Source organism: Armigeres subalbatus, chromosome 1 (genome assembly GCF_024139115.2).
Source record: "Armigeres subalbatus isolate Guangzhou_Male chromosome 1, GZ_Asu_2, whole genome shotgun sequence".
NCBI lineage: Eukaryota > Metazoa > Arthropoda > Insecta > Diptera > Culicidae > Armigeres > Armigeres subalbatus.
The window spans coordinates 100,360,373-100,374,361 of record NC_085139.1 but is presented as its reverse complement, the minus strand read 5'-3'; the positions used below and the strand labels follow the sequence as shown (position 1 = coordinate 100,374,361).

General features: G+C 42.6%; 1 protein-coding gene across 8 annotated transcripts in view; it reads left to right on the top strand.

Moving 5' to 3' along the window:
• LOC134203588 (protein phosphatase PP2A 55 kDa regulatory subunit) overlaps positions 1 to 12,877 on the top strand; it is a 183,137-nt gene extending 170,260 nt beyond the window's left edge. For all 8 annotated transcript variants that reach the window (XM_062678462.1, XM_062678488.1, XM_062678482.1 and 5 more), the window contains 2 exons: positions 1,273 to 2,082; positions 9,091 to 12,877. In XM_062678462.1, the coding sequence (XP_062534446.1) occupies positions 1,273 to 2,082; positions 9,091 to 9,459 (1,179 nt within the window). In that variant the 3' untranslated portion in view covers positions 9,460 to 12,877. The remainder of the gene's footprint in view (positions 1 to 1,272; positions 2,083 to 9,090) is intronic.
• The last annotated feature ends 1,112 nt before the right edge of the window (positions 12,878 to 13,989 follow it).

Here is a 13,989-nt window from a genome sequence, read left to right as displayed (position 1 = left end):
TTCAGAAAACATCTTTGTACATGTTGAGCTTCCATTATTTGTTCGGTTTATAATTGACAGACTGTAGATAGAAAGAATAATGTATCGGTATGATCACAATACAAACCCAGGCCGCAGTGACCTAGTGAGCAACATATCTTGAGTCGTCTGCTAGTATTGTGTATCACATGGAGAGCCCAGCCGAGATACCAGTCTATTAAGACTACAACTGGTCAACTCTCGAAAAAAAAAAAAAAAAAAAAAAAAAATTTAGCAGCTATCGACTCATCGTTTGCATAGGAACGTAACGAAAAACGCCTGCGTGGGTGAGCATTGGAAGCAAGCGCCGCGTAATGACAAAATTCATCGGGGCTACCCATTAGTATAGATTGATTCCCTTGTTGTGCACAAAAGTGTTAATATGTATTTGCATATGCGTTTATCGTCTGTACTCTGTACTACATAGCACCATTATCGAATTGCGAATAATATATAGAAATCTAGGTTTCTATACGTGCACTAAAAACGGGATAATAGATACAAATCTGTGGGGCCCTAGATTTGGTGGTCTAAAGTTGTGTACGAACGTATTCAAAAAATTCAAGAATGCAGAGAATTAAACGTTTGCCTCTTTACCTGTAAAACAGAAATAAACATGTCAAGCTCGTCATAACTGCTATAGCTAAAAACGAAAGTTTATTTTTCGAAGCTGCAGAATAAGGATGCGGATGCATACATATCTTACAACAGAATTACTTGCAGCAACTATTGGTGGGAGTCTTATGCAGTGCTGCAAATCGAATTCATTCTATATTCAATATATGCTCGCTTGTTCACCAACCATAAACAACATCATGACGTGAACGGTGACCGTCATTCAAGCAAAATTAGCTTCTGAAAAGCGACCCGCTTCCGTGCTTACCTCACTGGGGAATTCAATCGATTTGACAACCTCAGCAACAGCAAGCCGGCTGCCAACAAAACCCGTCGATGCTAAAAGCAAAAGTGTGCCTTTTATGCTCCACGTTCTGCTAAGTACAAGTACATGTCAGCTTTAGCACAGCTCCTCCTCGGTCACGACCGTGTCTATACAAGGTAGAAAGTTATGTCGCGTGTCTCTTAAAGACTCAATAATTAATAAATGATTTGCTCGGTGTCCTCGCCCTCATTTTTGGCATTATAATCCGTTTGGTCCACGGCTGACACTGCAGTGTGCGCCTACAACAATCAAACTAACTACAAATTGGAATCGATTTCTAAAACAACTTTTTTTGCTACCATTTCTTTTCGCAGAGAGATCCTGCCTCGAAATCGTCAAACCCGCGGCGCGGCGAATACAACGTCTATTCCACCTTCCAGTCACACGAGCCCGAGTTCGACTATCTAAAATCACTAGAAATAGAGGAAAAAATCAACAAAATCCGATGGCTGAAGCGCAAGAACCAGTCCCATTTCCTCCTGTCGACCAACGACAAAACGATAAAACTCTGGAAGGTGTCGGAGCGGGACAAACGGGTTGAGGGCTACAACACGCGAGAAGACAATGGCAGCATACGGGATCCGTCGTCGATCAGTGCGCTGCGGGTGCCATCGATCAAGCCAATGGACCTGATGGTGGAGGCGTCGCCCCGTCGGATCTTCGCCAACGCTCACACCTACCACATCAACTCGATATCGGTCAACTCGGACCAGGAGACGTACCTGTCGGCGGACGACCTGCGGCTCAACCTGTGGCACCTGGAGATCACCGACCAGAGCTTCAACATCGTCGACATCAAGCCGGCGAACATGGAGGAACTGACGGAGGTCATCACGGCGGCCGAGTTCCACCCGACCGAGTGCAACGTGTTCGTGTACTCGAGCAGCAAGGGTACAATTAGGTTATGTGATATGCGCTCGTCCGCGCTCTGCGATCGGCACGCGAAACTGTTCGAGGAACCGGAGGACGTGGACATCACCAACAAGAGCTTTTTCCGCGAGATTATCAGCTCAATCAGCGACGTCAAGCTGAGCAACACCGGCCGGTACATGATTTCCCGAGACTATCTGAGTATTAAGGTGTGGGACTTGCACATGGAGACGAAACCGATTGAGACCTATCCGGTGAGTAAAACTTTGGTATTTGTGTCAGCAAAGGTCTCAAGATATTGTTTACAGAAATAGGCTTGGTATTTGTTCTATCAAAAAATATATTTCGTTCTTTTCCTTTTATTACGATCTTCTCCCTGTGTACAATGAGGAGTGTATATGGCCCATAGTATAAAGTATGGCCCATAAAAAAATGCGAAAATGTTTTTTAACTTATGTTTTTGTACGTTAAAGGGTTATTTCTACTATTCATATATGTGTGTAAGCAAACGTATCATGAAAAAAACATTTGTATCTAGTGAATGTATTAATGAAAAAAATTGTTACTATGTAACATAGTCTCTCAACTATGTAACTACGTAACTATAATTTTGATGTTTTCGCATTTTTTGACCCTTCCTTCGGAAGTGTCTATAATTTCACTTTGTATGCGTTACGCAGATGTGTTACGTATTAATCTATCAAGAAATCTCGTGAATTATTAAATAAAATGTATGGTATTTTAAGCAAATTCACTTTGGCATTAACGAATGATATGACATGGAATTATGACTATTTTTCTTATTTGTTTCAAAGAAACAAATGATTTTAATTGAGGAACATATAGAAGCATGTACAAAAAAATCTTCTCAGAAAAGCAAAAACGTAAAAATTGAAAGGGATTTCAAAAATTTCTTCAGTGGAAGCTAGATAGCAAATGTGAGCATGTTTTGAGACACTAATAGATCACTTGTATGCTTGTATGTGTGCGTATGTGTGCAAATTCTGAAATTTACTACCATAAAAATCTCGCTCATTTTTAAGGTATTGAACAAGTTTAGTTTTACAAAATAAGGCATCCATAAGGCGAAATATATGTTATTATTGAAAGCTATTGAGTTTCGCTCAGATCAATGACTGATTTAGTTAGTTCTGGATTAATCAATATCGAGGTCTCTGAAAATTACAAGTACAATATATGCAACCAGCGTTACGATAGTTACTAACCATGTCACAATAGTTATTCAATCCGACGAGCGCCTTATAGATAGGCATCATGATGTACAGTACGTTATCATTCGTTGAGTTGTCACTCAACCCATGACATCCGCCTTTGGGTAGGCAATTATTTTGTCACTTTCACGGTAAATCGCCGTGGGAAGCTGAGTAGTTTTATCTCGTTTTAAATACTGGAGTCTGGAAAAAAATTCCTCATAACTAAGAAAGGGTCAAAATCTCACTGTAGGTGGATTAATCTGGGTTTTATGGACCATACTGTACACTCCCTTACTTTGATTTTTGAAATTATGTTTATTGTATAGGTTTTTCTGGCATTTGTTCTAAATTAATATAGCAAATAGGGGGAATGACGGCTTTGGAGGTTTTGTTCTAATATTGTCAGGGGGGGTTTTTATGACTGATTATGCTCAAATTTGGCCTAAACATTCTTTGCATATCAAAGAATATTGTGGCCAAATTTCAAACAATTCGGTCGACAAAAACCCCCTGCCGATAATAGAACAAAACCTGCCAAAGCCGTCTTTTCCCCTATGTAAATAAGTAGGTACACAACGATTACAATCTTGAAAAGGTGGTCGATGGTAAATTGAAATTAATTAGACTATCGAGCTGTTTCACGCAGTCGCAGCAGCACGGGGAGGTTCATTCATGCCATACAGTCAATTAAATGGTGCGTTTTTCGTTCCGGAGATTCAACCTCATGAGAAGGTCCGGAGGGTCAATGTCATCAGTCACGAGTTTGGTCGCGAAGGCAGCCTCGATCTATTCGTTTTTCATTTGAAGAGTGCCGATACTAAGTAGTCTACATCATTCATCATATGCGGAATGATGAGCGGGGTCCCTCCATTTTATTTATTTATTATCAGACTAAGGCCGGAGTGGCCTGTGCTGCACATAAAAGTCTTCTCCATTCAGCTCGGTCCATGGCTGCACTTCGCCAACCGCGCAGTCTGCGGAGGGTCCGCAAATCGTCCTCCACCTGATCGATCCACCTTGCCCGCTGTGCACCTCGCCTTCTTGTTCCCGTCGGATCGTTGTCGAGAACCATTTTCACCGGATTACTGTCCGACATTCTGGCTACGTGCCCGGCCCACCACAGTCTTCCGATTTTTGCGGTGTGAACGATCCCAACAGCTGATGCAACTCTTGGTTCTTTCGTCTCCTCCACGTACCGTCCGCCATCTGCACCCCACCACAGATGGTACGCAACACTTTCCTTTCGAAAACTCCCAGTGCGCGTTGGTCCTCCACGAGCATCGTCCAGATCTCGTGTCCATAGAGAACTACCGGTCTTATAACCGTTTTGTAGATAGTCAATTTGGTACGGCGGCGAACTCTATTCGATCGGAGCGTCTTACGGAGTCCAAAGTACGTACGATTTCCAGCCACTATGCGCCTCCGAATTTCTCTGCTGGTATCGTTATCGGCGGTCACCAGTGAGCCCAAGTACACGAATTCTTCAACCACCTCGATTTCGTCACCACCGATAGAAACTCGTGATGGGTGGCTTACATTGACCTCTCTTGAGCCTCTTCCTATCATGTACTTCGTCTTCGACGTGTTGATGACTAGTCCAATCCGTTTAGCTTCGCTTTTCAGTCTGATGTAGGCTTCCTCCATCCTCTCAAAGTTACGTGCCATGATATCAATGTCGTCGGCGAAACCAAATAACTGGACGGACTTCGTGAAAATCGTACCACTCGAGTCAATCCCTGCCCTTCGTATCACTCCCTCCAAAGCGATGTTGAATAGCAGACACGAAAGACCATCACCTTGCCGTAACCCTCTACGCGTTTCGAAGGGACTCGAGAATGCCCCTGAAACTCGAACTACGCACATCACCCGATCCATCGTCGCCTTGATCAACCGTATCAGTTTATCAGGAAATCCGTTTTCGTGCATTAGCTGCCATAGCTGGTCCCGATCGATTGTATCATATGCGGCTTTGAAGTCGATAAATAGATGATGTGTGGGCACGTTGTATTCGCGGCATTTCTGCAATATCTGACGTACGGCGAACACCTGGTCTGTGGTAGAGCGTTCACCCATAAATCCCGCCTGGTACTGCCCCACGAACTCACTTGCAATTGGTGTTAGTCGGCGGCATGAAATTTGGGAGAGTACCTTGTAGGCGGCGTTCAGCAATGTGATTGCGCGGTAGTTGCTCCAATCCAGCTTATCGCCCTTTTTGTAGATGGGACACACGACACCTTCCATCCACTCCTGCGGCAGAACCTCTTCCTCCCAAACCTTGGTAATCACCCAGTGCAGCGCTCTAGCTAGCCAGTGCTTCACCACCGTGTTTAAACAGCTCTCCTGGTAGTTGGTCAACTCCAGGGGCTTTGTTGTTTTTCAGCCGGCCGATCTTCTCCTGGATTTCCTGGAGATTCGGAGCCGGAAGTCGCATGTCCTGCGCGCGTGTTCCATTACCATACCGTCACCGTTGTCTGCCATATCGCCATTCAGGTGCTCTTCGTAGTGCTGCCGCCACCTTTGGATCACCTCACGCTCGTTTGTAAGAAGGTTCCCGTTTATGTCCTTACACATATCGGGCTGTGGCACGTGGCCCTTACGTGAACGGTTCAACTTCTCATAGAACTTTCGTGTGTTATTAGCGCGGTACAGTTGCTCCATCTCTTCACGGTCTCGATCTTCCTGCTGGCGCTTCTTCCTCCGGAAAATCGAGTCTTGTCTGTTCCGCGCCTGTTTATATCGTGCCTAGTTCGCCCCCGTGCGGTGTTGCAGCAATCTCGCCCATGCTGCATTTTTCTCCTCAACTAACTGCTCACATTCGCCGTCATACCTGTCGTTTCTCTGATCCGGGGGCACCATCTCCATGTGGCCTTGTGGATATTTTTGCGGGGAAAGAAGGTGCTTCGAACTACCATTGCGCGGAAGGCTGCATCGTTAGCCGTTGTCATTCGATACGGTGTGCAGACTATCCGGTCTGTTGACCGGTCTATACATTTCCTCCCTTCCTACCTGTGCGTTCATGTCACCGATGACGATTTCGACGTCCCGCAGTGGGCATCCATCGTATGTCTGCTTCAGCTGTGCGTAGAACGCTTCGTTCTCGTCGTCGGGTCTCTCTTCGTGTGGGCAGTGCACGTTGATGATGCTATAGTTGAAGAAACGGCCTTTAATCATCAGCTTGCACATCCTTGCGCCGATTGGCTGCCACCCAATCACACGATGGCGCATCATACCCAGCACTATGAAGCCGGTTCCCAGCTCGTTGGTGGTGCCACAGCTTTGGTAGAAGGTAGCCGCTTGATGCCCACTTTTCCATACTTTCCGTCCTGTCCAGCAAATCTCCTGCAGCGCCACGACGTCGAAGTTGCGGGGATGTAATTCATCGTAAATCATCCTGTCGCAACCTGCGAAACCCAGCGACTTGCAGTTCCAAGCTTCCAATCGTGATCCTTTATTCGTCGCCTAGGTCTTTGCCGATTATATCGAGTCGCATTATCTCTTATATTGTTCGTAATTATTTGTTTTCCAGACTTATTGAGCCTGCGCAAACCTCCTGTCTCGTCGGAGGGCCGTCGTGTCAGGGCTGTTTAGCGTCCCACCTAACACCAGGACTTGGGCTTGTGCGCTTTGAGCGGCACACGGTCGCTTTGGTGGGGCCTACTTGCGGATAAATGCAGCTTTTTATAGGAATTTAACAGGGCCCACTGTCAAACCCCACCACATCCTAGGCAAGCCCCACAACTCGCAGATGGCCTGGGGAGGGATCGTCAAGCCCTTGGACATAGACCCTGCTGCCCACGACCTGCTGCCCTGCTACCGCGTCATACCAAGCAGAAAAAGCGTAGACCATCGTTGATTTAAAACCGTTTTGTACAGTAGCAGCTTTGATTTTTTATCCAGATGCAACCTCCGGTTGACGAGTGGATAAAGTGTTTTGATTAATTTATCACTTTTGCTAAGGCCGTTCTTGATATGGGTGGCAAATCTTAGCTTTTGATCTAACGTCAAGCCGAGGTACAGAGCATCGGTCGACCATGGAACTTGAAAAAGATTGTTTGCTACTTTCCATCATTGACATTTATTTTCCACTTTTTCTGATAGTCTTCAATTGCATTCTGAGCCGCTTGAAGTTTGGTGGCAATTATTGTTGGGTCAGGGTCCGAAGCGATGAAACCGGTGGTGTCATCGGCAACGAGGAAGTATTAATAAAGGCATACTAATGGCATTCTTTCATTCGAGATACAATAATAAAACATTCATTTGCTTCACTTACAGAAAAAAATAGCGAATATAGTTCTAAGCTTTCAACAAGAAATAAAGCCCCAAACGCAATACAACGGAACGGCGACGGAAACGGACGTTCCGTTATTGCGTTTGGGGTTTAACTCTCGAGCAACATTCGAAAGCAATGAGGGTGACGAGCGTTTTCATTCGACTTTCGTTATCGAGTATCCATAAGAGAGCATCCATAAATTATATAACACTCAGAGGAGGGAGGCGGTTGCCTTAGGTTTGCCTGTTTTTCCAGATTTTTTTTAAACTCCTAAAGGCAGCCCTTGCTTTGTCGATGTCGATCTTGGTAACGCAGTCTGACGCCATTGGCTACCAAGATATACTCAATCCAGTTGAAACCCAAAATTGGGGGCTAGCGAAGTTGGATTTTTCTCACAATCCGTACGTTAAACCTAACTTCGGAAGTGGTGCGCTGTTTTCATATCGCGAAGCGCTATTCAGCGTACCACTTCCGAAGTTAGGATTGTGAGAAAAATCCAACTTCGCTATTCCCCAATTCCGGGTTTCAACTGGATTGAGAATATTGGAATTCAACAACCTCCACTGACCAGCTACAGCAACCATTCGCTAACTGGGCTAGAACATCAGTCCAGTTAACGAGTGCCGCTTTTAACTGCGCTGACGAGGGGATGTGCGATGCATTGTTATGATCAGTATTTTACATGGAACAAGAATTATATAGGGTATGATGGGGCAAGATGGGTCGCCTAAGGCGAACCCTGAATATCTCAAAACAGAAACATTTTAATTCAACTTTTCAACATGGATCTATAAAAATAGCTCATAATCTGTAAGCCAGGGGTATGAAATAACAAAAAGTCCACTTATTATTCCACTTCGAGTCATTGAAGTAGAAGTCTATTTTTCTGTCAATCAAAAAATGACGGGGTAAGATGGGTCAAACAGCGGGGCAGGATGGGTCACCTTTAAATACTGCAATTAATATTGTTTTTATTCCCAATATTGATTTACACACAGATAGAAAGCTTTATTGTCAATGATTATATTGAATAAAAAATAATGTTTAAGCCTTGGATGAAGAAATGGCGCTACATTTAAAAATGTCTGAAAATTCTTATAAAAACAAGCCGTCTAAGTATAGCTTTCTTAAAAACAAAAAATAGACATTTTTAATAAACAAATTAACATCATTATGTCAAAAGTAACCTTAAAATGATTAAACCATCAATGGAAAATATGTTTTGAATACGAACTATGCACTTCAGTATGTGCTGACCCATCTTGCCCCATTTGTAAGTTCATGTTAGAATGTCTAATTTTCGATCAAATTTATTTATTTCAACGCAGTTAGTATAACATTTCGACCAAAATAAAATTTTATCATCAAATCGAGTGATCCGTGACCCATCTTGCCCCGCCTAACTCTACCATTTTGACACCTCTTGCAGACGAGACTTTGTTTTTGCTTTTTGACAAAAAACTGCTTTTCAACTGAGCTTTGGTCCAGTTAGCGAACGCCCAGTTATTAGTGCTGTCCAATGAGCAGCTCGAAGTAGCTCGAAGTTGGTCCCGTCCTGCTCGTTCCTTTTTGTCAGAAAATCGGCAAGAGCAGGGCAGGGAGAAACTTCGAGCTACTTCAAGCTCTCATTGGACAGCACTATTGATTATAACAAGAATCAAGCTTGTCTTTATACTTTTTCACCAGTATATAACATTACTTTATTTCATATACGGAAGATATTCCGCCTGATGCTGTGTCTACACACAAGTTAATAGCTTCGCCCTCTTCCCTTCCAGGTGCATGAATACCTCCGCACGAAGCTGTGCTCATTGTACGAGAACGACTGCATCTTCGACAAGTTCGAATGCTGCTGGAACGGCAACGACAGTTCGATCATGACCGGCAGCTACAATAACTTCTTCCGCGTGTTTGACCGCAACAGCAAGAAGGACGTCACGCTGGAGGCGTCCCGGGATATCATCAAGCCGAAGACGGTGCTCAAGCCGCGCAAGGTCTGCACGGGTGGCAAGCGGAAAAAGGACGAAATCAGCGTTGACTGTTTGGACTTTAACAAGAAGATCCTGCACACCGCTTGGCACCCGCTCGAGAACATCATCGCCGTCGCCGCTACCAATAATCTATTTATATTTCAGGATAAGTTTTAGCTAATAGTAAGCGTAGTAGTAATAATCAATTATAAATGTTTAGGCTGGAACAGTAAGGAATCAATGTGGAATGTTAAACATTGATGAGCAGAAACGCGGTGATCGTGCGAAAGATTGAGTGCCGTGGGGGTATGTTGGTAGACCGGAAATGGTAAACAAACACACAAACACAGATTTAGATATTGAGGGCTAACAAATAGAGGCAGAGTGTTGAATTCAAGGGAAAGAAGAAATGCGTAACAATAGCGTAACATAGAATCATATGGTATGTTTCGAATCTAGTAATGCGGGAGAGAGAAAAGGAGAGATTATTAAACTAAAAAGGAACACAACAAAACAATGTGAAAGCTTTTTATAATATACCATAAAATAGAGAAGGGAAATAAAAATCGAAGCGGGAAAAACTCATACAATTGAGGCAGTCGCAAGAGCGGCAAATAGAGAGAAGAGTGGCAAAAGGAAAGACAAAGGAATATAATTGTATGCCATTTCCTGAAAGGGCACTTTCCAAAATGTATTGCTTGCTGAAAGTAAGGAGAGAAATTCACTTTGGCTGATTTTGAGCCGCATGTTATCGATCTACTTAAGACAGTTATTTAACTTTCGTCCAAAAACGACTTTAGAGATAAAGTACAGTCAACATTTCGTGTGAATTTGAAGTAACTCAGACAGTATATTGTCGTTAATCATATTTTTTCAAAATTAATCTTCAACTGTTTTTTTATTAGAATACTGCTTCCACGGTTGCTCCTCCTTCCAATTTTGATAGTCAAGTGCTTTGGATATCGAATCCATGTCCCAACCGTAAAGTTGTGCGAATTTGTGGTTTATTATGTTTCTTCATATACGGTATTCTGTACACTGCCAAAGATGGTCCTAAGCACACATCGTAGGAACCCTCACATTTCGCCAAATTCCATACTGCTCCTTCAATTTCCACGGTGTTTTTCTGATTATGCCCTACCTGCTAGCACTCATCATAGTTAAGTTGATTCCATTATACGTACCCGATAATGTTTAAAGTTGTTCACGCTTTAATCATTAGAAATAAAACCGAGACGCTGGATGTATCATGATGTTATGTGCTATATCACGGTACATCCAAAAACGAAGTGATTTATGATTATGTTTGACACAGACAAACCGATAATACTGTTAGCTACAGCAATTGCTATAATACTCCATCGCTCCAGAGTAGGTATTCTGCCTTGTTTGAAATATCAAACTCGAGGGTTTATGTTCTGTGTGCCTCTGATTGTGATACGTCTATTTGCCTGTGTTACATTAATATCGTGTATCGGTACGAGATTTTGTTTCTCACGTAGACCACCTACTCCATGTGTAAGATGAAGATAATAAGATCCAGCTCATTATTTTGCCCTTTTTCATATATTTCCTAAACAAATTTGTAAAATTTTCTTTTTAGTGAAGAAAAAGATTAGGAGAAAATTAATTCAACGCCTTCCCAAGCACACTGTTTCTATTTGCATAACAGAATCATGGAAGTTTTACCAAATTTGTTCTATGAATGAAATTTAAAATGCTACAAATTGGTTTTGGTTATTTTTTTATATTTTTAGAACAAAGTACCTATTTTTTTCTGAAACAGCAAGCAATAATGAGCTTATTTTCAAACTAAAAACAAAATTGCCAAAAAATCAATATGGGACATTTGAACAAATTGAGGCAGTGCTGATGCCAATTTTGATTTCTTTTTGTCGTTGCTGTTTTCTATTTGACAGTTTACTCACAGGAACTGAAGTCACCTGCTGCACATCACCTACTTCTCGATTGACTATCGTCTTATTATTTGTCACTCCAGCATTCGATTAACAGCCAAGCATTGATATATAAAATATACACCATTTTAAACTAATTCTGCATGAGAATTCGGCGTAACAAGTCCAATTACGTAAGAATTCTTGATTGTTGCCATTCGATTTACATGGATCCCGTCACTTAACTCGTGGTGTTATCTTTGGACAATGTTATTGTTTCGTTTCTTCCCGACTTTCCACAAAGCAATGCATTGCGGTAAGGATGCAATTCTAGCAAATGACGTGCAATCGTGGAAAACAGTTATTACTACAAAATATCCTTAATTAAACAAAATTATGTAGCAAGCAGAAGCAGCAAGAAGAAAAACGAATTAAATTACAGAAGTAATAAATGCAGGACAAACAGAAACACAAAACACAGAGATAAGGGAAGATAAGTGCAGCAACAAAACAAACTAAACCGCAGCAGCAGCGCATGTAAATCATGTATGGGTGCTTGAATGGATGGAGACGATTAGAAAAGTTAGTACGTTCGGAACGTGTATGGAAGAGTAGTTGTAAAATGTTTAAAAAACAAAAAACACAAAAATATAGGAAGCAAAACGGAAATGGAAAAGCCAGTCCCTACACAGCCGCAGCAGCAACCACAACAACAACAACCGAAACTGATTACAGTTATTATCAAATATTAATTGATAGAGTTTAGATTTAAATTTGATCATCCTTATCATCATCATCAGAACACATAGATGCGAGTAACAACAAATTGCGGCCGCCAAGCAGCTGGCAAACAGCATCAGAGACTAAAAGAGTTAGCTTATCACAAACACGTCATCACTCCCAATCAAAATAATTGTCAGCTCGTATGTTTCATTTCGATTAATCCGTTATGATTGACTTTGCGCCGATGCACATGTTCGAGTTTCTAACGCCGCGTCCACACAAGGACGGTAGGATGTAATATTATCGCTCCAACCTACTTTTGCGTGAACTCGGCGATTAGCAAACGCTACATGAATATCGGACCTCTTCTGACGAATCTGCGTGCGCGTAGAGATCGAAACAAATCGAATACAAACCCCACATCGTTGCAGTTAAACAGACTTACAGACAAAACTTAGGCCGACGGTGGCACTGAGCCATCGTAACTTGTTGCATTCTTTATAATTATGAACATATAGATTATTAATTGATATAGTATTTGCTTTAAAATGGTCGAGGGGTCTTCACTCCTCAGCCGACGGATCCACTCAAATAGAGACACAAACTCTTGTAAAAGAAAATTTTCGTTTTTAAATTTTATTTTTTTATCATGAAAAGTTCTATTAAGTACATAGCAAGCAAAACATACAAACAAACGAAGCAAGAATTACAATTGTACGAAGCGAAGAAGAAATAGACAAGCAAACACATTCGGAAATAAGAAACGGCAACTGGTTTGGATCGATTGATGTGAGAGAAAACGAGAGAATGGAAGCGACAAGCACGTTTTAGGATTCGGATTCAGAGGGGATAAGCAGCAATAGCTTACACTGGGTAAAATTATCTTGAGTATAACGCGGGAGGGCTTTGAAGCGCTTTTCTCGTCGTCGTCGTCATCATCATCCGACCGTACGCTTTTGTTGGAACAGATATAAAAATGGCGTTTTTGTGTTATTTTCCTATAGAAACTTCGAATCTCCTATTAGGCTGTTATTAAATGGTGATTGAAACTCACACACAACTCGGGAAATCTTCGGCCACGTCGCTCGGAGATGCAGCAATGATCGGCACAGCTACTTCCAAGGTGATGAACTTTTCTTTAATTAATAAAAACAGCCTAAAAAAGAATTTAAAAAATACATTTACTTTGCAGTTAAAAACGTCCACAGATCCTGCGTTTTTGAAACGGTACATCGGATGCTTGTACACGTCTGTGCAACTGAATGAATTTCTGACTAGTGGACTAGTGTGATTTTTTCGTATACCTATGTGAAAAACGAATACACTCGAGTAACAATTCCGGTATTATAACGCATTTGGGTAAGTATGCTATAGAACCATAATAAATAGGGAAATATCTCCAGTCGTGGGTCGGCCATCACCTTGTCGTAACCCTTTGTGCGTTTCGAAGGGATTCGAGAATGCCCCTGAAAGTCGAACTGCGCACATCATCCGATCCATTGTCGCCTTGATCAACCGTATCAGTTTATCCGGAAATCCATTTTTGTGCATTAGCTGCCTTAGCGGGTTTGAAGTCGATAAATAGATGAAGTGTGGGCACGTTGTATTCGCGGCATTTCTGCAATACCTGACGTACGGCGAACACCTGGTCTGTGGTAGAGCGTTCACCCATAAATCCCGCCTGGTACTGCCCCACGAGCTCTCTTGCGATTAGTGTTAGCCGCCAGCATAAAATTTGGGAGAGTATCTACTACAATCCAGCTTATCGCCCTTTTTGTAGATGGGACACACGACACCTTCCATCCACTCCTGCGGCAGAACCTCATCAGTCCAACTCTTGGTAATTACCCAGAGCAGCGCTCTAGCTAGTGCTTCACCACCGTGTTGAAACAGATCTCCTGGTAGTTGGTTTTTCAGCCGGCCGATCTCCTCCTGGACTTCCTGGAGATTCGGAGCTGGAGGTCGTATGTCCTGCGCGCGTGCTCCTAGGTGCATTACCATACCGCCACCGTTGTCTGCCACATCGCCATTCAGGTGCTCTTCGTAGTGCTGCTGCCACCTTTGGATTATCTTACGCTCGTTCGTAAGG